This window comes from Chiloscyllium punctatum, chromosome 36 (assembly GCF_047496795.1).
Source record: "Chiloscyllium punctatum isolate Juve2018m chromosome 36, sChiPun1.3, whole genome shotgun sequence".
NCBI classification, from domain to species: domain Eukaryota; kingdom Metazoa; phylum Chordata; class Chondrichthyes; order Orectolobiformes; family Hemiscylliidae; genus Chiloscyllium; species Chiloscyllium punctatum.
The window spans coordinates 13,081,897-13,107,465 of NC_092774.1; the positions used below are offsets into that span (position 1 = coordinate 13,081,897).

At 45.5% G+C, this 25,569-nt stretch overlaps 1 protein-coding gene and 1 long non-coding RNA gene across 3 annotated transcripts; one reads left to right on the top strand and one right to left on the bottom strand.

Moving 5' to 3' along the window:
* Positions 1-236: 236 nt before the first annotated feature.
* Positions 237-25,055, top strand: LOC140460763 (uncharacterized). 2 transcript variants are annotated; one of them, XM_072555438.1, is made up of 2 exons: positions 237-1,362; positions 23,840-25,055. In XM_072555438.1, the coding sequence occupies exons 1-2, from the start codon at positions 673-675 to the stop codon at positions 24,536-24,538; spliced, it is 1,389 nt and encodes a 462-aa protein (XP_072411539.1). In that variant the 5' UTR covers positions 237-672; the 3' UTR covers positions 24,539-25,055. The 2 variants fall into 2 exon arrangements, with proteins under 2 accessions (XP_072411539.1, XP_072411538.1); XM_072555437.1 differs by lacking the exon at positions 237-1,362 and adding an exon at positions 21,239-21,411 and having other exon boundaries at positions 23,248-25,055.
* LOC140460799 (uncharacterized) lies at positions 4,142-10,065 on the bottom strand. The gene is made up of 2 exons (XR_011954336.1): positions 9,199-10,065; positions 4,142-4,402 (listed from the first exon to the last, which is right to left on the bottom strand). It is a non-coding gene; the product is annotated as an uncharacterized lncRNA (long non-coding RNA).
* Positions 25,056-25,569: the final 514 nt, after the last annotated feature.

Consider the following 25,569-nt stretch of genomic DNA (forward strand, 5'->3'; position numbering starts at 1 on the left):
TGAAAGATATTAATTTTCAGGTGGTATTATCCAAAATTCGGAGAGATGTCAGTCTTGATGTTTTTGCTTTTTCTGCCCCTGTAAGATCCTGAATCAGCACCTTCAGGGGAATTAGTTATATCGGAGTGAGAACAGAGAGTGGGATGGTGCTTTCAATTTTGTGGAGTAACAAAAGACCAGAATATTCCACAGAAAGTAGAATTGCTTGTTCTGAATTTTTACCCTGCCCTGGCAGTGATGACTTTTGTAATCTCTTTTTAAACAGTGTACTTGAAGATTTGAAGATAGAAGCTTCAAAATCAACGCATGAAGTCCTTACACCCGAAACATTGACTCTCCTGCTCTTCGGATGCTGCCTGACCTGCGCTTTTTCAGTACCACACCTTTTGACACTGACTCTCCAGCGTCTGCAGACCTCACTTTGACGTCAATGTCTGACAGTCGCTCAATCCATTGGGACAGGAAACAATTTTCAATTGAGTCTGTGAGAAGCAGCAAAGCGTTTTGGTTCCTGTTTGAGTACGTTTTCAGCATCAGTGGGACTGGATGAGAGACCCTACTGTTGCAGCGCATTGAGTGTGGGGCATGGAGAAGCATCTACAGCCTGGAAAGAGGAATTGACGGCAGGGAGGGGCTGGAAACGTGTGTGTGCGCGCAGCTGAAGCTTCGGCCATGGCGAAACCTGAGGAATCCCGCCCCGAGGAGAAACGGTGGAAGTGTGCTGATGGCGGAAAAAGCTTCCATTTCCCGTCTGCCCCGGAGATTCATCAGCGCCTCCACACAGGGGAGAGGCCGTTCTCCTGCCCCGAGTGTGGGAAGGCCTTCAGCAAATGCTCCGACCTGCTGAGGCACCAGCGCTCCCACACGGGAGAGAGGCCCTTCAACTGCCCCAAGTGCGGGAAGAGATTTACCCGGGCCTCCAACCTGCTGAGACACCAGCTGGCCCACACGGGGGAGAGGCCGTTCTCCTGCCCTGAGTGTGGGAAGAGATTTGCCCAGGCCAACAACCTGTTGACCCACCGGAGGGTCCACACGGGGGAGAGGCCCTTCAGCTGCCCCGAGTGTGGGCAGGCCTTCAGCGATTTCGCTTCCCTGCTGACCCATCGGCGGGTCCACACGGGGGAGAGGCCCTTCAGCTGCCCCGAGTGCGGGAAGGCCTTCAACAATTCCTCTTCTCTGCTGACCCACCAGCGGATCCACACCGGGGAGAGGCCCTTCAGCTGCCCCGAGTGTGGGAAGGCCTTCAGGCATTCCCCCAACCTGCTGAGACATCGGCGGGTCCACACGGGGGAGAGGCCCTTCAGCTGCACCGACTGCGGGAAGGCCTTCAGCAATTCCTCCAACCTGCTGACCCACCAGCGGGTCCACACGGGAGAGAGGCCCTTCAGCTGCCCCGAGTGTGGGAAGGCCTTCAGCAATTCCTTCAACCTGCTGACCCATCGGCGGGTCCACACGGGGGAGAGGCCCTTCAGCTGCCCCCTGTGCGGAAAGGACTTCACTCGCTCCTCCCTCCTCCAGAGGCACCAGCGCGTTCACATACCACCGCAGGGGGGATTGAAGGAATGATGGCTGAGTGCCATTATCGACTGGACTATTAACCCAGTTCCAGGGATCCCAGGTTTGAATCCCGCTGCGGCAGATGGCGCTATACAGGGTATGGGTTGAAATTGCTGAGTGAGGCAATAATTCCTCCAGGTTAAGGCTGTACCAAGGATCCAATTACAAAGGGACATCTTGGTGGTGACCAATAGTAAAGAAAGTGATGGGGGATGGGGTGGGGGTGGGGGGAGGGGAATGGGGGTGGGGGGGGGTGTGCGCTTTGACTTTGAGCTGTTTAAAAAGCAACTACTTTTTCTCTGCCATTTTGCTGAGGGGGTTTGAAGCTGTAACAAAGTTGGGTTGCAATAAAGGTTACCTGAACTTGCTGCTGTGCTCAGACTCTCATTGAAAGCTTTGAGCTCCAAGAGTTTTTATTTTAAAGCTGCTCATTTCTTTCAGCCTCCTGCACTAAGCTTCCAATGTCGCATATCAGTTGGAGTCGTGAATGAGCAGCCAGTATCGTGAGAACTTGTCAATTTTTCAGGAGTGCAGAGTGTGTCATTTCATCGGCGTTGTAAAGTTTCCTGGAAGCATCAGGAGGTGTGGGCAGTGTTCGCGAGAAATTATGTGGAGAGGCCGATGTTGGACTGGGCTGGATAAAGTTAAAAATCACACAACACCAGGTTATAGTCCGACAGGTTTATTTGGAAGGATGAGCTTTTGGAACGCTGCTCCTTCATCATGTAACTGTGGAGCAGGATCATAAGACCCAAATTTTATAGCAAAAGATCAGTGTCATGTAACTGAAATGACATATTGAACACACCAAGATTGCTGTTCAGTCTTTCACCTTTTAGACTGAGTTTCAGGTTTCAGTTCATTAACCTGTAAATCCCAGAATTACTATTAATTCACATTCTCGAGATGACTTAAGGTTTTTTTTTAAAAAAGTGACATCTCAGCCCAGACAATGCATTAAAGGTGTGAGGTTCAAGACTGTCAGTATCCCAAATTTGGAACTAGAACCAGTCTGATTCAAACTGGGAATTTATAAAATATTACACTGATTGACTGCCTGCAGTTTCTGCACATTTTTGAGCAAAGTAGAATGTGTCTGCAAACATATTTCTGCCAATACAAGTTTGCCCAAAAAGTGATGAGTTTGTGCATGAGAGTGCACGTAAGTGTCTGCGCATGTTTGGTAAAGTGAGTGCGTGATGGAGTATCCGCTGAGAGAGTGTTGGGGGCGTGTATGTGTGGGTGTCTGGAGAGAAAGCGTGTGTATGAGTGAGCTATCAAAAGCGAGGGCTTGCGTTTGGCTAAAACAAGGAAGGGAAGCCCATGAACAATTTAAGGGTCCAACCCTTTGTCGTGCTGTAAAAGAGAGACAGGGTGGGGTTCAGGTACACAGTTCTTTGAAAGTTGCATCGCTGCTCGACAGGGTGGTCAAGAAGACATTAAGCATACTTGCCTTCATTGTTCACCCCACTGAGTCTCGGAGTTGGGACATCATGTTGAGGTTGTACAGGATGTTGGTGAGGCCACTTGTAGAGTACGGAGTACGATTCTGGTGACCCTGTAAGAGAATTCTTCCTATGAGAGAGGGTTCGGTAAAGATTTACCAGGATGTTGCCAAGACTAGATGGTTTGAGTTATAAGAAGAGATTTGGACTTTATTTATTGGAGCACAGGAGGTTGAGGAGTGACATTATTGAGGTTGATAAAATCATGAGGAATGGAGGTAAGGTGAATAGCGAAGGGCTCTTCCTTAGTGTAGGGGAAGTCAAGGCTCAGGGGCATATATCTTTAAAGTGAGAGGAGAGAGATTTAAAAGGAACCTGAGGGACAATGTTTTGACAGAGGGTGGTTTGCATGTGGAATTTGGATGGAGTACATGCATAGAAAGGTTTAGAGGGATATGGGCCAAACACAGGCAAGTGGGACTAGTTTAGTTTGGGAATCCTGGTCGGCATGGATGAATTGAACCGAACAGTCTGTTTCTGTGCCGTCTACCTCTCTGAACCAGAAGTGATCGTATTGAAACCAGTAGAATTCTGAAAGGGGCTTGACAGGATAGATGCCGATAAAATGCTCCTTTGTTGGGATTCTATGCCTCCCCCGACAATGTGGAAGCAGGCCATTCAGCCCATTTATTTTACTCTGGCCCTCCAAAGAGTTTCACCCATATCCATTCCCATCCTCCGTATTTCCCATGGACAATCCACCCTAAATTGCACATCCCTGGTCATTATGGGTAATTCGAAAGCTAGTGCTTCCAAACAAACCTGTTAGACTATAACCTGGTGTTGGGTGATGTTTAACTTTGTCCATGGGAAACACATGAGTTATGGGACTGGTAACAGTTCTTATTTTGTGATCTATTCCAAGTGAAATTTCTCCTCTGTGCAGGCACGGGTCAACAGTTTGTTTTTTGTACTTTGTGCGAGATCGGGCGAGCAGCTTTTAAATCCTTACGTTAAGCAGTTCAAGTAAACTGTTAATCAGCAATTGTATTCAGAGAGTGGTACTTCCAGCTCTGGTAATCCTGTTGCATCAACACAGAGAGGGGGAGGATGTCACATCTAAAGAGCAGATAGAAAAGTTATTTCGCTTGTTCAGTCAGTTCCTCACTCAGATGAGACTGGATACTGCTTTTAATGGATCATAATTAAATGCTACAATGGAACACCTTAAATTCGAGGAATTTTGAAAGGGCAAACGAACAGTAACTTTGAAGAGAGATGTTCTTCCATTTTTAACCTTGGGTGACCCATATGAGGCATTTTTATTGATAGCTCCATAATCGTCTTCCTGCTGGATTTTTTTCAGGGCAAACAACTTCTGGTGGGAGAAATTCTGCATCCTGGGGAGGCAGGGAAATGAAAATAAAAACAGGTTGTTAAAAGCATTTGAACTATGGGCCCACGAGCTTTCGTGGGAGCAGTGCATTTGCCAAAAACATTTCTGAGGAATTCTGTCTAACTGTTGGACTGAAAGTAGTTTCCCCACTGAACATTAAACAGGTATTGAGAACGTTGTGCATTATAGAGTGTGTTCCTGAGGACCGGAGGAGGATTGAACTTGCCAACGTGAACCACACTTTGCAGAGAGAGGAAATTTCTCCGGATGGAAGAGGTTGATGGAAGTCAACAATTGTCAGATTATTCCATGAAAATAACAGCTGGTATGGGGATCCCAGAAGAGGGGAGTCTGTAATGACACACAGAAACAAACCCTTCAGTCCAGGCCAACCAGATATCCTAAATTAATCTAGTGACCCATTTGCCAGCATTTGGTCCATATCCCTCCTGAATGCTTCCGATTCATGTCCCCATCCAGATATATGTTTTTCTTCGGAGAATACTTAGGTGAGAGCCTAGATATGCTATTACTCAGCCTTTCCCCACTGAGCTTCACCTTTCCTTCGTGCTAATCGTAGCTGGAGAAGGCTGAAAGCTGAAAAGGATTTCCTGGGGGGAAAAAACTTTTATTCCAGATTGGGCTCAGTGTTGGATTTTCTAAAGCTTGGTTATTGTAGATTTCAATCAGACAAAAAAAACCTTTCCGTTGTCCTTGTCCAAGGCAGAGTAGATATTCTTTTAAGGTACAATTGAGATATCTACATTCTTTACAATGTTTTTTCCATCATTACCAGTGATTGTCCATCATTTGGTTTATTGAGCATCATCTTCTTGTGATTCACCAGAGATGATTTGAAGTGAATTCTGTAAGATGCTTTTCTATTTTATTTAACTTTACTTGGTTCTTTAAGGCAAAGATTTCCTTTTCATGTGATTGGTATTAAAATATCTCAATGTATAATAATGAAGCAGCTCATTTATTCTGAAATTATTTCAATTAGTTGGTCAATTGCCAAATAATACCTGCACAACTGTTGTCAATATTGATACCCCGGAAAGCTATTTTGTTTAATATATTTCCTTTGTAAAGATCTTATTATAATTTGGATATGAAATAAAGTTTGCAGTGTCTTATTAAATAGTTGAAAGTAACTTTGTACTTAATTGCTCCGTTTGGGATTCAACATTGTGACTTTGATAAAAGTGATCTTTCACAATTTATGGTGAGTCTATTAACAAACAAATGTTGCCATTTGCTCTTGAATTACCACAAATTCACTTTGAAATTCTTGAATGAGTTGAATAAGGGGTTAAAAAGTGAATATTTATTGCACTTTTTCTGAAATTCTCTGCACTGCCATTGTATTTGGTTAAGTGTATGTAACCCTCTTCATAACTTTGTATTGCTTTGATATTGCATTTGTCACTGCTACTGCCCGAATAGCCTAAAAAAAATGTTTTGGCAGTTGGTGAAGTTGTGAATTTTTAGTCTAGTAACATTATTCAATTGTGAAACAATCTGAAGATTAATTTAGGCACATACAAGAACGTCAAAGAGATTGTGATGAGAGAAAGTCAGCATGTAGAATTGCCAAAGAAATGTCAACTGTGGCTGCTCTTAATTTGGTACAGACTAAGTAGAGATAATGGCATTGTACACAAACTGTGTGTGGTGTGAGTTCAGAATTTTTCTCATCCTTTTAATTCTGGCACATGCAGTGATAGCAGCACCATAATCTGTTTTATTTGTTCGTGGAATGTAAGCATCACTGGCAGAGCCAGGATTTGACTGCTAAGAACACAGATATGAATATTCGGTGAGGTTGAGTTGCAAGGTCTACTATGGCAAAACAAATGGTACTGGCTTGCACTGTACTCTGACAAGACAGAGACTTTGGGAGAACAAAAATAGGAATTTCTGCTTCAATATTGATGCTCCTATTTATATCTCTCAAAAGGAGAGTGTTTGGTCCCAAAAAATTAATAATGGCTCTTTTGTTGAATTATTGCCCTGCATCCGCATATATCTGGAATCGTTTTCTTTTCAAGAATTTTGCAATTACCTTTGCCATTTACTGGTTACATTACCCCTGCACGATCATTTCAAATCGTAATAACTTAGTTAATTTTTAAGAAAATAAGCATCTCAAGGTCACCTCAAACCCCTTTTTCAAAGTGGCTGCACTATTTCCAATATGGTCATGCTTTGTAAATATTACCATATACCATTAATTATGTCCAAGTCTCCTTAGATTTCAATGTATCGTTTTAAATATAAAAATGCCCCGTTACTTGTAGCTCAGCCCTTTAAATGTGTTATGTGTTCTCCCCCCGCAGCTGCAGAGTGAGACAGGAGAGTTTGTTTTTGTGAATGAACAGTTGTAGCGCGAGGTGGCTGTGACTTGGTGACGGTGAGGCTCCCCGGCCCCGCCCATCCCTCCCCCGGCCCCGCCCACACCCGTGTGGAGATCCTGTACAACCTGAACATGATGTCCCAACCCTTGTACTCAATGGTGTGAACAATGAAGGCAATGGTGCTAAATGCCTTCTTAACCACCCTGTCTACCAGTGATGCAACTTCCAAAGAACGATGTAACTGAACCCCCCCCCCCACACACACACACACACACACACCCCTCTCTATTGCACAACATGGGCCGGGGCCCTATCATTCTGTGCAAGTCCTGCCCTTCCCTGTTTTAGCAGAATACAACCCCTCGCTTTGATTCACACCTTGCTCATACACATCTGCTCTTTCGAACCACACACACACACACACACTCTCTCTGACACACACAGGCTCATACTCCATTACACTCATTGTACCAAGCATACACTCAACGCATGCACACACACACATGCTCTCTCATGCATGCATGTGCACATACACAACTCAATGGGGTGAGTTTGTATTGGCAGAATTGTATTTGCATATATATTCAACTTTGTGCACTTTTTGAGCAATCTGCAGAAAATCAATCCATGTAATGTTTTATAAATTCCTACTTTGGAAATAGAACTGGTCTGATTGAAGATTGGGATACAGATTCAATGTTCACACCTTTAATGCAACATCTGAACCCAGATGTCACCTATTTTAGAAGACCTTATGTCACCTTGAGAATGTGAATTTAAAAAAGCTCTGGGATTAAGTATTAATGTACCAAAACCCACAACTCATTCTAAAAGATGAAAGACTTAACAGCTATCTAGGTCTGTTCAATATGTCATATCAGTTGAACGATACTGTGATCATTTGCTGTACATTTTGTTTTTATACAGCTACCGGATGAAGCAGTAGTGCACTGAAAGGTAGTGCTTCCAAATAAACCTGTTGGACTATAACCTGGTGTTGTATGATTTTTAACTTTGTCAACTCCAGTCCAACACTGGCACTCCACATCGTTTCCAGTCAACGCAGCATCGGGTGCTGCCAGTAAACTTTAAAAAGCCAATAAAACACAGTACCTGCATGCCTGAAAAACTTACAATTTCTATGATACGAGTATTCACTGCTCCATCTGATACATTACATTGGAAGCTTAGTGCAAGAGGCTGAAAGAAAGGAGCAGCTTTAAAACAAAAACCACTTGGAGCTCAAAGCTTTGAAATCAGAGTTTGAGCCCGGTGGTAAGTTCAGGTAACCTTTATTGTGACCCAACTTTGTTACAGCTTCAGATCCCCCCAGCAAAAAGGCAGAGAAAAAGTACCTGCTTTTTAAACAGCTCAAGGTCATACCATGCATACTACCCTCCCACCTGACCTCACTTCCTTTACTATTGGTCAGCGCCAAGTTGTCCCTTTGTAATTGGATCCTTGGTAAAGCCTTAACCCAGAGGAAGTATTGCCTCACTCAGCAATTTCAACCCATACCCTGTCTCCAAGTAAGTGTCTCCCTGCCCATCTGCCAGGAGGTGGGGGTTGGGGCATCTGTGTAGAGTCAACCACACTGATGTGGGTCTGGAGTCACACATAGGCCAGACTGGGATGACTGAGTGAATCTATTCACAAAATGGCAGTTTCCTTCCCTAAAAAAAAGACGTGAGTGAATCAGATGGGGGTTTTCTCACCCCCACCAAAAAATGGTTTCACCGTTAGATTCTGAACTCCAGATTTCTGACCAAATTCCAATTCCACCATCTGCCACAGCGGGATTCAAATCCCGGATCCCCGGAACTTGGTTGAGTCCAGTCGATATTGGCACTCGGCCGTCGCTCCTACAATCCCCCTGCGATAGCTCATGAACTTGCTGGTGGCTCTGCAGGTGGGGGGAGTGGGTGAAGGTCTTGCCGCACTTGGGGCAGGGGAATGGTCCCTCCCTCGTGTGGACCCGTCGGTGCCTCAGCAGGGAAGAGGAATCGCTGAAGGCCTTCCCACATTCGGGGCAGCTGAAAGGCCTCTCCCCCGTGTGGATCTGCTGGTGGGTCAGCAGGGCAGAGGCCTGGGTAAAGCCTTTTCTGCACTTGGGGCATCTGAAGGGTCTTTCCCCCCCCCCCAGTGTGGCTACGCTGATGAGTCTCCAGGGCAGATGGAACACGAAAGCCTTTCCCACAGTTGGCACACTTCCACGGTTTCTCCAAAGAGTGGCATTCCTCTGGTTTCTCCATGGCCAAAACTTCAGTGACATACAAACGTGAGTACAGGCCCTCTCTGCCGTGAATTCCTCTTTCCAGGCCAATTAGTTGTTACACTCTCCACACACACACACACTGCACTGCAATGGTAGGGTCTCTCATCCAGTCCCACTGATACTGAAAATATAGTTAAATGGGACCCAAAAACCTTTGCTCCTTCTCACAGAATCATAGTTGAAAATTGTTGCGGTGCCGATGGATTGAGAGACTGTCAGACATTGATGTCAAAGTGAGGACTGCAGACACTGGAGAGTCAATGTTTCTGGTATAAGGCCTTCATCTGTTGGTTTCGAAGCTTCCTCCTTCAGATCCTCAAATATTCTGCAAAAACAGATTACAAAAGTCCTCACTGTCAGCGCAGGGTAGAAATTCTGAAGTAGCAATTCGACTTTCTGCAGAATATGCTTTTCTTTTGTTATTCCACAAAATTGAAAGCACCATCCCACTCTCTCTTCCCCCTCTGTTCTCACTCCGCTCTAACTAATCCTCCTGCATGTTCTGATTCAGGATCTAACAGAAGCAGAAGAGCATTTTGGATAACTCTGCCTGAAAGTTAATATCACAGAATCATAGCTGAAAATCGTTGCAGTCCCAACGAATTGAGTGACTCAGGCAGTGACCACTACAGACATTGGAGAATCAGTGCTGAAAAGTGTAGCGCTGGAAAAGCACAGGAGGTCAGGCAGCATCCGAGGTGCAGAAGAGTCAACATTTTGGGCGTAGACCTTTCGTCTGTTGATTTTGAAACTTCAGTCTTCAGATCTTCAAGTACTCTGTTCAAAAAGAGATCACAAAAGTCCTCACTGTCAGTGCAGGGTAGAAACTCAGAACAAGCGATTCAGCGGAATGTTCTTTTGTTATTCCATGAAATTGAAAGCACCACTCCACTCTCTCTCATTCTCCTGAAGGTGTTGATTCAGGATCTTATAGGGACAGAAAAGCAAAAATATCACTACTCTGAATTTTGAATACCTCCATCTGAAAGTTAATATCTTTCACAGCATTCGGATACTGCCGAGAGAGTGAGCAGGTCAGATTTTGGGAAACAAAATAAACTGTCACTTCAGGGTGAGCCTGAAATGCAGCTTCTTGAGGAACAACTTTAGCATGAAATGGTTAACGTACATGGGAAGTTTGGGGAAAGGCACCATCAAGACATTACTTCCCTGGGCACGATGGGTAACTTAGCACGGTCAATCCATTCTCACCTGGACAAAGTTGAACAAGCCTGGTTGTTAAGTTTTTCATCGTTTAGTACAGGTTTCAGGTATCAATAATATGTAAATCCCAGAACTTGGTGTCAGCCATCTTCTCAAGATAAATTAAGGTTTTATAACAAAAAGTGACATCTCAGCTCAGAAAATGCATTAAAGGATGGAGGCCAGAGTCTGTCTGTATCCCAATCTTGAGTCAAACTGGTTCCACTTCCAAAGTGGAATTTACAAAATATTACGTGTACCGACTGCTTGCAGATTTTGCGCAAAAATGCACAATAAAATGTATCTGCAAACACGATTCTGCAAATACACATTCAACCCCTATTGGACATGTGTGCGCATGCGTGCGTGAGGGAGAGAAAATGTCTGTATCGGTGCTGTATATCTCTACGTCTATTTGATAACAGATGCTTCACTTCTGTTGGTGTAAATATTGTTGTGAATCATAGCTGGGTGCAAATGGTTAGATGTAAGGGAGAGATAATTCGTCAAGTAGAGCAGTATAAGAATCCTGGGAGACCCCTATTTCTGGTTTGCTTCCTAATGAACAAACATTAAGCCTGAGCACCGATATGTTTTTAATTTTGTTTCATTTTTCTTGTTTGATTCCATGCTATGATTACGGTCTGTGCCTGGTCGGTTGACAGGCTGGGGGATTGTGGGTTGGGGCTTGATTGACTGAATGTTTTATTCTTCCGGAAGGTGTAAAGGGGGGGGTCAAAGCTTCAGCAGAAATTCAGCAGAGCTGAGAACAGACCAACATCTTACTCTGTGGGAACAGGGAGATCAGAGGACAGAGAAATCAGGATCTGAAATCCGAGCTGACACCAGACTACCCTGTGATCAGTGCTTTGATTAGCAGTGCCAATTCTCTGCCTTTACCTAGCTTCCCATTTGACTATCCCCTCGAAATTCAGGATCCAATCCTTGTCATCCTGAAACCATGTCTCTGTAAGGAGTCTCAGATCATAATTATTCACTTCAGTGTGTGCAGTCAATTCATTCACTTTAGTTACAATGCAGCACACAATCAGACAATGTTTTAGTTTCAACTTTTGTGCTCTTTAGAATCCAGTTTTGATCGCTGAAATATTTACTCTCCTCGTCCCTTTCTATCGTTCTCTGATGCTCATTTTCCACATCACGACATTGCTCACTGGCCTCGATTTGGATTGGCCAGTCATTCACTATGATCATGGCTGATCTATTCATCATCTGAGATCCTCCTCCTTGCATTCAAAGCAGCTTTCAAAGGTGTTTTGCCCTTACAGGAAGCAGAAGAAGTTACAATGAAAGCTTTCATTTGTGAGGCAGCAACTGAGTGAGTGAGTACGTCTTGGGAAGTGGGAATTCATTGCACTGTGGGGATGAAACCCTCCCTTGTCCAGTCATTTCTGCTGGTGGATGAGACCAGGCCTTAAGATTAGGGGAAGAGTAGATTTAGGACAGAGATGAGGAGGAACTACTTTTCCTGGAGAGTAGTGAATCGACAGAATTTTCTGCCCAAGGAAGCAGTAGAGACAGCTTCATTAAGTATATTCAAGACACAGTTGGATGGGTTTTTGCATGGTAGGGGAATGAAGGGTAGTTGGGACAATGCAACGAGGAGGAGCTGAGACAATGGATAGATCAGCCATGACCTTAATGAATGGTGGAGCAGGCTGCATTTCCCATGACAAACCCACCTAACCTGCACATCCCTGGATGCAATGGGCAATTTAGCATAGCCAATCCAAATCAAGGCCAGCGAGCAATGTAGAAAATGAGCATCAGAGAACGATAGAAAGGGACAAGGAGAGTAAATATTTCAGCGATCAAAACTGGATTCTAAAGATCACGAAAGTTGAAACGAAAAATGTTGTCTGATTGTGTGCTGCATTGTAACAAAAGTGAGCGAATTGACTGCACACATTGAAGAGAATAATTATGATCTGAGACTCCTTACATAGACATGCTGGATTTCTGCTGAAGCTTTAACACCTCCCCCCCCCCCTTTACACCTTCCAGAACAATAAAATATTCAGTCAATCAAGCCCCAACCCACAATCTCCCAGCCTGTCAGCTGACCAGACACAGAGCGTACACATAGCAGGGAATTAATCAAGAAAAATGAAACCAAATATTAAATTAATTGTTGCTCATGTTTAAATGTGAACGAGGAAGTAAACCAGAAATAGGGGTCTCCCAGAATTCTTATAGTGCCCAACTTGAGGAATTCTCTTTCCCTTACATCTAACTATTATTACCCAACTATGATTTACAACAATATTTACACCAACAGAAATAAAGCATCTGTTATCGAATAGACAGAGATATACAGCACGGAAATAATCGTTTTCGCTGTCTCATACATGTAAAGAACACACAAGTCCTTAGTGGTGAATTATATTTTCAGATGCATTCTATTTTGCTCAAAAACACACGATCTGCAAGCAGTCAGAACATGTAGTATTTTATAAATTCATACTTTGGAAATGGAACCAGTGTGATTCAAGATTGGGATACTGACAGACTCTGACCTCACACCTTTAACACATTGTCTGAGCTGAGACGAGATTAGATTCCCTCCAGTATGGAAACAGGTCCTTTGGCCCAACAAGTCCACACCGACTCTCCGAAGAGTAACCCACCCAGATCCATTTCCCATATTTACCCCTGATGAATGCACCTCACACTACGGGCAATATAGCATAGCCAATTCACCTAACTTGCACATTTTTGGATTGTGAGAGGAAACCGGAGCACGGGGAGGAAACCCTTGCAGACACAGGGAGAATGTGCAAACTCCACACAGGCATTCGTCCGAGATGGGACTCGAACCCAGGTTCCCTGACGCTGTGAGGCAGCAGTGCGAAACAACGAGCCACTATCCTGCCCAGAGGTTACCTTTTGTGATAAAACCTTAAGTAATCTCAAGATTTCCATATGAATAATACCTGCAGCCCATTGTAAAAGATGAGAGAGGTAACAATCCAGGTTTGTTCAATATGTCATTTCAGTGGCAGGACACGGTCATGTCTTTCCCTTTGGTCCAATTCATCTGATCAGATATCCTAAACTAATTTAGTCTCATTTGTCTGCATGTACCCCATATCCCTCCGAACCCTTCCTATTCATATCCCCATCCAGATGCTTTTTAAATGTTGTAATTGTACCAGCCGTCACCACTCCCTCTGGCAGCTCGTTCCATACATGCACCACTCTCTGTGTGAAGTTGCCCCTCAGGTCCCTTTGAAATCATTCCCCTCTCACCTCAAACATATCCCCTCGAGCTTTGGACTCCCTTACCCTGGGGAAAAGACCTTGGGTATTCACCATATCCATGCCTCTTCCAAACGTTTATCAGGTCACCCCTCAGACTCTGATGCTTCAGGTGAGGATCTAAAATTTGAATTTAGGGTATTGTCAGACTCAACAAGTATATGTAGGTTTTTACTAACCACAAAATGGCTTTTCAATTTAAAATAATACACAAAATGGCTGAGAATAATGATTGAACTCTGTGAACTTGTCCTGCTGTTTTGCAGAATTAAGCTAAAATCCAAAGATAAAAGGACAATGGAGTTTGTTTAAGGTAAATGGTCTGCAGTGTCCTGTTCTCGGTCTCCCTTTTTGAAGAAAGGAGTTTTCCAATCTACAGAAACCTTCCCTGAAACTAATGACGTTTGGAAAATTAAAACCAATGCATTAACTATATCACCAGCTAGTTTTTCTTTAAAGGGTCTAGAATGAAATCCTTTGGACCCCTGGGACTTGTGAGCTTGTAGTTCCAACAGTTTACTCAGGACTACTTCCCTGGTCATTGTAATTGTCTTCAGTTCCTGCTTCCCTTTCAATTCCTGATTTCCAGCTAGTTCTAGGGTGTTACTTGTATCCTCTCTACTGAAGACAGATTCAAGCTCTTTTCAATTCACCGACCATCTCTTTATCCTCCGTTATTGAATCCCCAGACTCATTTTTTACAGAACCAACACTTAGCTTTTCTTAAAAAAGTTAACAAAGTGACGAAACTTTCCTTCCTGTTTTTATATTTTTGGATAACTTTCTAACTCTAATTGCTGTGCTCCTGCCTCCATTATTTCTGATGTTTGCCCCAGCTCTCAACTCTCACATCAACCTGTCTGCATATTCTATAGAACTGACCTTGGTTAAGTGTTGCAAAACACACAAGGGCAAATTTTTCATCTCCAGAAAGTCTTAATAATGAACACGATAACATTCACTTTGAAATATTGTTCATTCAAACTTCACAGGCACACCCTCCAGATTCAAAATCCCACAATGACACCCAGTTTTGTGATGATCTTTAATTTTGGAGAGAAATTTGAATATCCAGTGATTAACTGGAAGAACTGTTCACGAGGTTTTCACATTTTTAAACAAAAACAAATCAACTGGATTAATTTAGCAGAATAGCACATATGGCCTTAAATTGTAAATTGAGTTTTGTTTTGAGTGACGGAGCAGGTCCACACCAGATGAGGATCTAATACCTAGATTTAGGCTGTTGTCAGGAGCTTTTATTCATCACAAAATGGCATCTCAATATAAAGTAATAGAACAACATGGCTTCAGGCTGCAAATTAACATTGTGTTTAAAATGGCTCAAACTGCATTTCTGCATTCCTGAGCTAACTGAATTACAGATTAAGCAAACAATGCCTTCTTCATTGTATGGACCTAATTAAGCTAGATAGGACATTACTGACCATCCTAGCTAACCTTGAAGCACAGGTATGAGGAGATAATGCGTGTGAAACAACATTATTTCCCAGGAAATATCATTGGGTTAATCTGTTTCCATTATGTAATTTTATTACATTTTATTGGATTATTCTGTAAATAAGGCTGTATGGTCTCTTAAGAAACATATGAAAATTGATATTTTATTCCAAGTTAATCACACAGTTTCTCCAAGGAACACAGAATCTTTTAATATCTGTGATGCTGGACAAATCTTTGCCCGGCCGTTACAAATTAAAGTGTGAAACCTTGCTGAAGCAGACCATAATCCTAGTGTTCATTTGACCGATCTCGGAACTGAGAGACCCCTCCCGGGGGTTGAGCTCTTCAACTCTCACTGTGCTTTTGGTGTGACCCATGATTACAGAGACTTGTGGGAACGGAGAGGATTTTTAACCCCCATGGGGCAGACGAACAGTAATACTGTTTTGTCCAATCAATCTGGCAGCTATCAAGATGTTCAGCTCATGCTGAGGCAATGGATACAGTCTCCAAAGGAATGAGCAGATGGATGCTGCTGCCAAGCAGGCAGCCTGACACCCCAAACCTCTGGTCCCATTGGGTCCCCAGCAAAACCCCGACAGAGACAATATGGGGATAGAAATGCCAGGCCTGGGTATGGGACTGAAATCACAGGGTGCGCCCCCTGCTGAGCAGCACAAACTATGGCCTCAAACAGGGTACTCCCTCGATACTCAAACCGAAATGTGGGTGACCCCTGATGGACTACTTTGTGTTCCTTCTTTGCTGCTGCCTTTTTCAATTGATTATGTGCAGTATTGTAGACACATGGCAGAGAAAAGGCAGAGAAAAAGTAGCTGCTTTTTAAACAGCTCAAGGTGAAAGTACATACACTCCCCCCGCCAAACCCCCCACACCCCCCCACGTTCTTTACTATTGGTTAGCACCCAGTCGTCCCTTTGTAATTGGATCCTTGGTACAGCTGTAACCAGGAGGATGTGTTGCCTCACTCAGCAATTTCAATCCCCCTGGGGAAAAGACATACAAAAGTTGAGTAGCCATTAAAATGCAAAAAGAATACAATATTGAGCCACAGAGGGAATAAAAAATTGTGACTTTTGAACTCCTATTGGCATTTGGACACTTAAAATCTGTCAGTAACACGAGCATCTCCACAGGGAATACTGCGCATGATCTTCAGTGTCAGCAAGCACTGCACATGCTTCTCGCTGACCGCAGAAAGGGCGCGTGACCTTCTTTTGACGAACCAATAGGACGCCCTGGAGGCCCGGAAGGGGACGGGTCCTCCTGCCAATCAGAGCCGCTGTATTGTCTGAATGCGGAAGTTGGACCTTGAGCTTCTGCTGTTGCTCCTCTCTCTCTCTGAATGAAGATTGAACTTTACTCCCAGACTGCAACATTTTTCCTCCATACAATATCTGTGAGTATGGCCCTCTTTTCTCGCCCAATGTTTCCATTTCTTTTTCATTCTGGGGTTCAATTGTTGACCTGCAGCAACTGAAAGGAAAGAGTCAATTCAGGGAGGGGACACTTGGGCAATGTTGGTCCAGGTCCGTGTCTCAATTGGCAAACATATGGCAACTGCAGTACCACCGTGTGAAGTTATAGACTTTGTTGTGATTTTTTTAAAATGCACAAAGGAGGTGTATTATTTAAATGGTGATACATTGGGATGTGGAGAAAGTGAGGACCGCAGATCAGTCGAAAAGTGTGGTGCTGGAAAAGCACAGCAGGTCAGGCAGCATCCGAGGAGCAAGAGAGTTGATGTTTCAGGCACGAGCCCTTCTTCAGGAATGATGTGTGGATGGACAAATGGGTCTCGGTGTCCTTCTACCCCAGTCACTGCCAGTTGTCAGACAGGTGCAGCAAACAATCAGCAAGGCAAGTGGTATATTAGCAAGTGGAATTAAGTTCAGAAGTGGGGATGTCTTCCTGCAGTTAGATTAGATTACTTACAGTATGGAAACAGGGCCTTCAGCCCAATAAGTCCACACTGACCCTTTGAAGTGCAACCCACCCAGACCCATTCCCCTATATTTACCCCTTCACCTAACACTACGGGCAATTTAGCATGGCCAATTCACCTAATCAGCACATTTTTGGATTGTGGGAGGAAACCCACGCAGACACGGGGAGAACGTGCCAACTCCACACAGTCACCTGAGGTGGGAATTGAGCCTGGATCTCTGGCACTGTGAGGCAGCAGTGCTAACCACTGTGCTGCCCACGTTAGGGGGTCATTTAATGTATTCAAGGCTGAGTTCATCTGATTTCTGAACTGCAATGAAGTGGATGGTAACGGGGGAAGGCAAGAAAATGATTTTAAGACAAGTACATAACTGTTCAAGTCAGACAGCACAGAAACACGATTAGAGTGGTGCTGGAAAAGCACAGCAGGTCAAGCAGCATCCGAGGAGCAGGAAAATTTACGCTTTGGGCAGGAGCCCCTCCTGCCCAAAATGTTGATTTTCCTGCCCCTCGGATGCTGCCTGACCTGCTGTGCTTTTCCAGCATCACACTAATCGTGGCTCTGATCTCCAGCATCTGCAGTTCTCACTTTCGCCGAGCACAGAAATAGACCCTTCAGCCCAACTAGTCCATGCTGACTATATTCACAAACTAAACCAATCCCACCTGCCTGTCTTTGGCCCATATCCCTCCGAACCTTTCCTATTCATGTACTTCTCCAAATGTATTTTAAATGTTCACCTCACCTATACCCCTCATGATTTTATAAATCTCTGTAAGGTCACCTGTGCTCCAGTGAGAGTAGTCCCAGCCTCTGCACCCCTATGTAGGGAGATCCATATCCATTTATGATCTGTTCAATGCTGGTGCAGGCTTGAAAGACCAAATGGCCTACTCCTGCTCCCAATTCTCACTCTGTGTCCAGGACAGCAAGAGACCATCAGACAGAGGAGCAGAAACACGACCTCCCAACTCCTGTACTCCTGGAGGGCAAAAAGAAGACATAGCTTTGGCAAATATGGTGAAGGAGAATCCAAAGGGTTTTTACAAATATATTAAGGGCAAAAGGGTAACTAGGGAGAGAATAGGGCCCCTCCAAGATCAGCAAGGTGGCCTTTCTGTGGAGCCGCAGGAGATGGGGGAGATACTAAACGAGTATTGTGCATCAGTGTTTACTGTGGAGAAGGACATGGAAGATATAGAATGTAGTCAAATAGATGGTGACATCTTGAAAAATGTTCATATTACAGAGGATGTGGTGCTGGATGACTTGAAACGCATAAATCCCCAGGATCTGATCATGTGTAACCTAGAACTCTGTGGGAAGTGAGGGAAGTTGCTGAGATATTTGTATCATTGATAGTCACAGGTGAGGTGCCAGAAGACTGAGGTTGGCTAACGTGGTGCCACTGTTTAAGAAGGGCAGTAAGGACAAGCCAGGGAACTATAGACCAATAAGCCTGATATCGGTGGTGGGCACGTTGTTGGAGGGAATCCTGAGGGACAGTATTTATACATTTGGAAAGGCAAGGACTGATTAGGGATAGTCAACATGGCTTTGCGCGTGGGAAATCATGTCTCATGAATGTGATTGAGTTTTTTGAAGAGGTAACAAAGAGGATCGATGAGGATAGAGTGGTGGACGTGATCTATGTGGACTTCAGTAAGGTGTTCGAGGTTAGATCTCATAGAACACAAGGAGAACTTGCTCAAAGGTAGAAGACAGAGGGTGGTGGTGGAGGGTAGATTTTCAGACTTGAGGACTGTGACCAGTGGAGTACCACAAGGATCGGTGCTGGGTTCACTACTTTTCATAATTTACGTAAATTATTTTGATGTGAACATAGGAGGTATAGTTAGTGAGTTTGGAGATGACACCAAAATTGGAGGTGTAGTGGACAGCAAGCAAGGTTACCTCAGATTTACAATGGGATCTTGATCAGATGGGCCAATGGCTGAGGAGTGGCAGATGGAATTCAATTTAGATAAATGTGAGGGGCTGCATTTTGGAAAAGCAAATCAGAGCAGGACATGTACATTCAATGGGAAGGTCCAGGGGAGTGTTGCTGAACAAAGAGACCTTGGAGTGCAGGTTCATAGCTCCTTTAAAAGTGGAGTTGCAGGTAGATAGGATAGTGAAGAAGGTTTGCTTTCCTTTATTGGGCAGAGCGTTGAGTACAGGAGTTGGGAGGTCATGTTTCAGCTGTATCACACCTCGGTTAGGTCACTTGTAGAATATTGCGTGCAGTTCTGGTCTCCTTCCTTTTGGAAGGATGTTGTGAAACTTGAAAGGGTTCAGAAAAGATGAACAAGGATATTGCCAGAGTTGGAGGGTTTGAGCTATAGGGAGAGGCTGAAGAGGATGGAGCTATTTTCTCTGAAGCATCAGAGGCTAAGGGGTATCTGTGCAGAAGTTTATAAAATCATGGACAGGGTAAATTAGACAAAGTCTTTTCCTGGGGCGGGGGAGTCGAGAACTAGAGGATATTAGTTTAGTGTGAGGGGGCAAAGATGTAAAGTCCCCCACCATAACCACCGTATTATTCTTACTGATAACTGAAATCTCCTTACAAATCTGTTTCTCAAGTTCCTGCTGACTCTTAGGGGGGTATATAATACCATCCCAATAAGGTGATTATCCCTCTCTTATTTCAGTTCCACCCAAATAACTTTCCTGGATGTATTCCCAAGAATATCCTGCTTAAATACAGCTGTAATACCAACCCTTATCAAAACACCACTCCCCACCTCGCTTGCCCCCTTTTGTACCCTTCCTATAGCATTTGTATTGTGGAACATTAAGCTGCCAGTCCTGTCCATCCCTGAGCCATGTTTCTGTGATTGCTGTCATATCCCATGCCCTGACTTCATCTGCATTTCATGTTCGGCCTCTTGCATTGAAGTAAATTCAGTTTAATTTACCAATCCTAACTTGTTCTCTACTTTGTCCCTGCCTACCCTGACTGCTTGACTCACTCCTTTTCCCAATTGTACCCATCTCAGATTGATCTCTTTCCTCACTATTCCCACCTTACTAGTTTAAAACCTCCTGAGCAGCTCTCGCAAATCTCCCTGTCAGTATATTAGTCCCCTTCTAATTCAGGTGCAATCCGTCCTTCTTGTACAGGTCACTTCTACCCCAGAAGAGATTCCAACAATCCAAAAATGTGAGCCCTTCTCCCCTGCACAAGCTCCTCAGTCATACATTCATCTTCTCTATCCTCCTATTCCTACCTTCACTAGCTTATAGCACCGAGAGTAACCCAGATATTATGATCCTTGAGGACCTTCTTATTTCAATTCCTGCCTAATTTTCTTTGACACCAGAATCTCATCTTTTTCCCTTCCGATGTCGTTGGTTCCAGTGTGTACAATGACCACCTGCTTGTCCCTCTCCCCTTCTGGAACATTCTGCACCCTCTCTGAAACATCCTTGATCCTGGCATGAGGGAGGCAACACACCATTCTGATTATTCGCTGCTGGCTGCAGAAATGTCTGTCTGTGCATCTGACTAGAGGGTCCCCTGACTCAATCGAACACATGGACACCAGCATACTCCTCATCACATTAGACCCTGTCTCAATACCAGAAGCTTGGCTGTTCATGCTACGTTCCCCTGGGAGTCCATCACCCCATACATTTTCCAAAACAGCATACTTGTTTGAAACGGGGATAGCCACAGAAGATTCCTGCACTACCTGTTTACCTCTCCTACCTTTCCTGGTGTTACTCCATCTATCTGATTGTATCTGCAGCTTTTCTCCCTTCCTATAACTATCTATCACACCCCCTAGCTCTTGTAAATTCCTCATTGTCGCTCCAACAGATCCAGTCGATCTGATAGGATTCGTGACCAAGGACACTTGCTGCAGGTTATCCTCAGTAAGGTGGAAACTCTCCCTAATCTCCCATTTCCGACAGGAAGGGCGTATCTCTATATTAAAGGTCATCTTTGCTCAACCAAAATCTACAGACCCAGAAAATAACACTGTCTTTTTGCTCTTAAAAAGAAGTGCTCCAGGCTAAGTTAGCACTTATCACTTATACTTTTAAAATTTTAATCAAGAGATATTTTAATAAAACATTATAATCAAGAAAGAACCCATTCTGCTCACTTCTGAACAGGCTGAAAATTGAATAAAAAAACTACATTCGAACCCAAAAGACACCCAACTTTGAGGTGGCTGGGGGCGGGGCAAAACTACCGCCCCGCCCCCTATTGTTTCCGAATCCTTGGAGGACTCCTCCAACCACGCCCCCTGAGCTGACGATGACGTCACTCACCAGGACCCCGCCCCTCTCCGAACTGGCGCACGCGCAGTGTAGCTCCCGCAGCGGGATGGGCGGCCGAAGGAACAAGGACAGAAACCGCTGGGAAAGGCTGAGCGGGTCCGCGGGGGAATCCTTCTTCAGAACACGGACAGGTCTCAGAAACATCCCGGGGGGAGGTCGCCAAGTGAGACAGGGTAGGATTGGGAACCGCGGGGGGAGGGAGGCTGGGGAGGGGGAGGTTTATAAACTCCTCGGGGGAGGCCTGAGGCCTCCAATAAAAGCCCCACAGGCCCAGTGTTTACTTCACCAGCGAAGGACCCCTCGGGTTGCCCGGGCAACTGGCGGCCACCTTTGTGCAGGGATGGCGGAAGTTACCTTCGGGCCTGGTGCGCCCGGCGGCCATCTTTGTGAAGGTCAGGCGGAAGTTGCCTTCGGGCCTGGAGCGCCCGGCGGCCATCTTTGTGAAGGTCAGGCGGAGGTTTTCTTTGGGCCGGCGTCGCGGGCGGCCATCTTGGTGAAGGCATCGTCTGCTGTCATTTCCGGGAGAGGATTCCAACCTCGGGGGCAGCCTTTGTGTCAACTAGAATTTCCTGATTTCACTCTGGGAGACCTGGCCCTGAGCTTGGTCTGTGTGTGCCCTTAAAACAGGAAAAGGAAGTGGGAGAGAGAGGTCCAGGGGAGAAAAAAAAACACTTAGATGGGCTGTGAATTTGAGGTGAATTAATGTGATAATCTGTGGCACTGGAACAGAATGTGGGTCCTTCCAAGGTGGCAGTGACCAGGAGAGCATTGACATGTTGATGTTAGTTACAGTTTGTAGACAAGAGAAAAGGGCGAACACCAGGAGTGGAGGAAAGACATGAGGATGGATTTGAACTTCAATACAGGGGGAGGGATCATGTGTAGGATTCAAATTGAATACATTCATCGAGCAGATAGGAAAAGTGTTCTGTAGGAAGTCGAACTGTCCCCTCAGTTTTTTTTAATTCTTGTGCTCACAGTGATGTCTTTTGTACATTTCTTCTTTTACAGGATGACGCCAGTTTCAGATGGGAAACTCGAGACAAACATCATAGCATGGAAACAGACCCTTCAGTCCAACTCATCCATGCTGACCAGATATCCCAACCTAATTTAAATCCATTTGCCAGCAACTAGCCCATATCCCTCTGAACCCTGCCTATTCATACACCCATCCAGATGCCTTTTACATGTTGCAATTGTACTAGCCTCTACCACTTCCTCTGGCAGCTCATTCTACACACGCACCATACTCTGAGTGAAAAGGTTGTCCCTTGGGTCTCTTTTATATCTTTCCCCTCTCACCCTAAGCCTTTAGTTCTGGACGTCTCCCACTCCAGGGAAAAGACTTTGTCTATTTATCCTATCCATGCCCCTTATGATTTTATAAACCTCTATAAGGTCATCCTCCAAAGCTTCAGAGAAAACAGCCCCAGCCTATTCAACTTCTCCCTATAGCTCAAATCCTCCAACCCTGGCAACATTTTTGTAAACCTTTTCTGAACCCTTTCAAGTTTCACAACATCCTTCCGATAGGAAGGAGACCAGAATTGCATGCGATATTCCACCAGTGGCCTAACCAGTGTCCTGTACAGCCACAACATGACGTCCTAACTCCGTTAATTAATATTCCGACTAATAAAGGAAAGCATACCAAACACACTCACTATCCTATCTACCTGCAACTCCACTTTCAAGGAGCTAAGCACCTGAACTCCAAGGTCACTTTGTTCAGCAACACTCCCTGGGACCTTACCATTACGTGTATAAGTCCTGCTAAGGTCAGCTCAAGATTTGACATTTGGATGACTTGGGCCATAGCCTGGGGTTTGGATCACCAGGTGCTGGGGATTTGTAAACTTTTAATCCCATCAATTTCCCCAACACCATTAGTTAGAGGGGAGTGAGATGGTGCTTTCAGTTTTATGGAATAAAAAGAAAGGATTCCGTAGAAAGTAGAATTTCTACCCTGGACTGACAGTGATGACCTTTGTCATCTCTCTTTACAGAGTATTTGAGGATCTGAAGACGGAAATTTCAAGATCAACAGATGAAGGGCTTATGCCCGAAACGTTGACTCTCCTGCTCCTCGGATGCTGCCTGACCTGCTGTGCTTTTCCAGCGCCACACATTTCGACTCTGACTCTCCAGCGTCTGCAGTCCTCACTTTGACTTCAATGTCTGACAGTCACTCAATCCATCGGGACCGCAACAGTTTACAACTGAGTCTGTGAGAAGGAGGAAAGCGTTTTGGTTCCTGTTTGGGTAGGTTTTCAGCATCAGTGGGACTGGATGAGAGACCGCACTGTCGCAGCACATTGAGTGTGGGGCGTGTAGCAGCTATACGGCCTGGGAAGAGGAATTCACGACGTGGAGAGCGTCTACACGTGTTTGTGCGCGGCTGAAGCTTCGGCCATGGAGAAACCCGAGGAATCCCGCCCCATGGAGAAACGGTGGAAGTGTGGTGATTGTGGGAAAGGCTTCCGTGCTCCGTCTGCCCTGGAGATTCATCGGCGCAGTCACACCGGGGAGAGGCCGTTCTCCTGCCCTGAGTGCGGGAAGGCCTTCAGCAACTCCTCCGCCCTACAGGCCCACCAGCAGGTCCACACGGGGGAGAGGCCGTTCCCCTGCACCGAGTGCGGGAAGATCTTTAGCAATTCCTCCATCCTCCTGAAGCACCGGCGGGTCCACACGGGGGAGAGGCCCTTCAGCTGCCCTGAGTGTGGGAAGACCTTTACACAGGCGTCTATCCTGGTGACCCACCAGCGGATCCACACTGGGGAGAGGCCCTTCTCCTGCCCCGAGTGCGGGAAGGGATTCAGTCAGGTGGGCAACTTGCGTACGCACCAGCGGGTCCACACGGGGGAGAAGCCCTTCACCTGCCCTGAATGTGGCAAGGCCTTCAGCTATTCCTCGGACCTGCTGAAGCATCAGCGCGTCCACACCGGGGAGAGGCCCTTCAGTTGCCCCGAGTGCGGGAAGGGCTTCAGCGATTCCTCCGACCTGCAGAAGCACCAAAGGGTCCACACGGGGCAGAAGCCCTTCAGCTGCCCCGAGTGCGGGAAGGCCTTCAGCGATTCCTCTGCCCTGGTGAAGCACCGGCGAGTCCACACGGGGGAGAGGCCCTACAGCTGCCCCGAGTGTGGGAAAAGCTTTGCCCGGGCCTCCAACCTGCTGACCCACCGGCGGATCCACACGGGGGAGAGGCCCTTCAGCTGCCCCGAATGTGGGAAGGGCTTCACCCGCTCCTCCCATCTCCGGAGCCACCAGCGCGTTCACGTACCATCGCAGGGGGATTGAAGGAGTGACGGCCGAGTGCCATTATCGATTGGACTATCAACCCAGTTCCAGGGATCCCGGCTTCACTTCCCACCGTGACAGATGGTGGAATTGGAATTTGGTCAGAAATCTGGAGTTCAGAATCTAATGGTGAAACCATTTTATGGGGGGTGTGGGGGTGGAGAAACCCCCATTTGATTCACTCAGTCGTCCCAGCTGCATCCTTTACCCGATCTGTCCTGTACGTGACTCCAGACCCACAGCAAATGGGTGAGGAGGGACTTACTTGGATACAGGGTATGGGTTGAAATTGCTGAGTGAGGCAACACTTCCTCCGGGTTATGGTTGGACCGAGGATCCAATTACAAAGAGACAACTCCGTGCTGACCAATATTAAAGGGAGGGGGGGGGGATGTCTGTGTGCACTTTGATCTTGAGGTGTTTTTTTAAAAATCTGCTATGTTTTCTCTGTCGGTTTGCTGGGGAGAATCTGAAGCTGTAACAAAGTCGGGTCACAATAAAGGTTACCTGAGCTTACCCCCCCCCCCCCAGCTCAGACTCTCATTGAGAGCTTTGAGCTCCAAGAGGTTTTTGTTTTAAAGCTGCTCATTTCTTTCAGTCTCCTGCACTAAGTTTCCAATGTCGTGTATCAGGTGGAGCAGTGAATGAGCAGCCAGTATCGTGAGAATTTTTTCAGGGGTGCAGAGTGTGCGCCATGTCATCAGCATTGTAAGGTTTCCTGGCAGCACCAGGAGCTGTGGGCTGTGTTCACTGGAAACGGTGTGGAAGGGCCGGTGTTGGACTGGAGTGGATAAAGTGAAAAAATCTCGCCGCACCAGGTTATCATCCAACAGATTTCTTTGGAAGCACTAGCTTTCGGAGTGCTGCTCCTTCATCGGGTAGCGATGGAGCAGGAACATATAGCAACCGATCACAGTGTTATACTACTGATAGGATATATTGAGCAAATCAAGATTCTGGTTTAGTCTTTCATCTTCTAGAATGGGTTGCGGGTTTTGGTTCATTAATATGGAAAGCTTAGAAGTACTTTT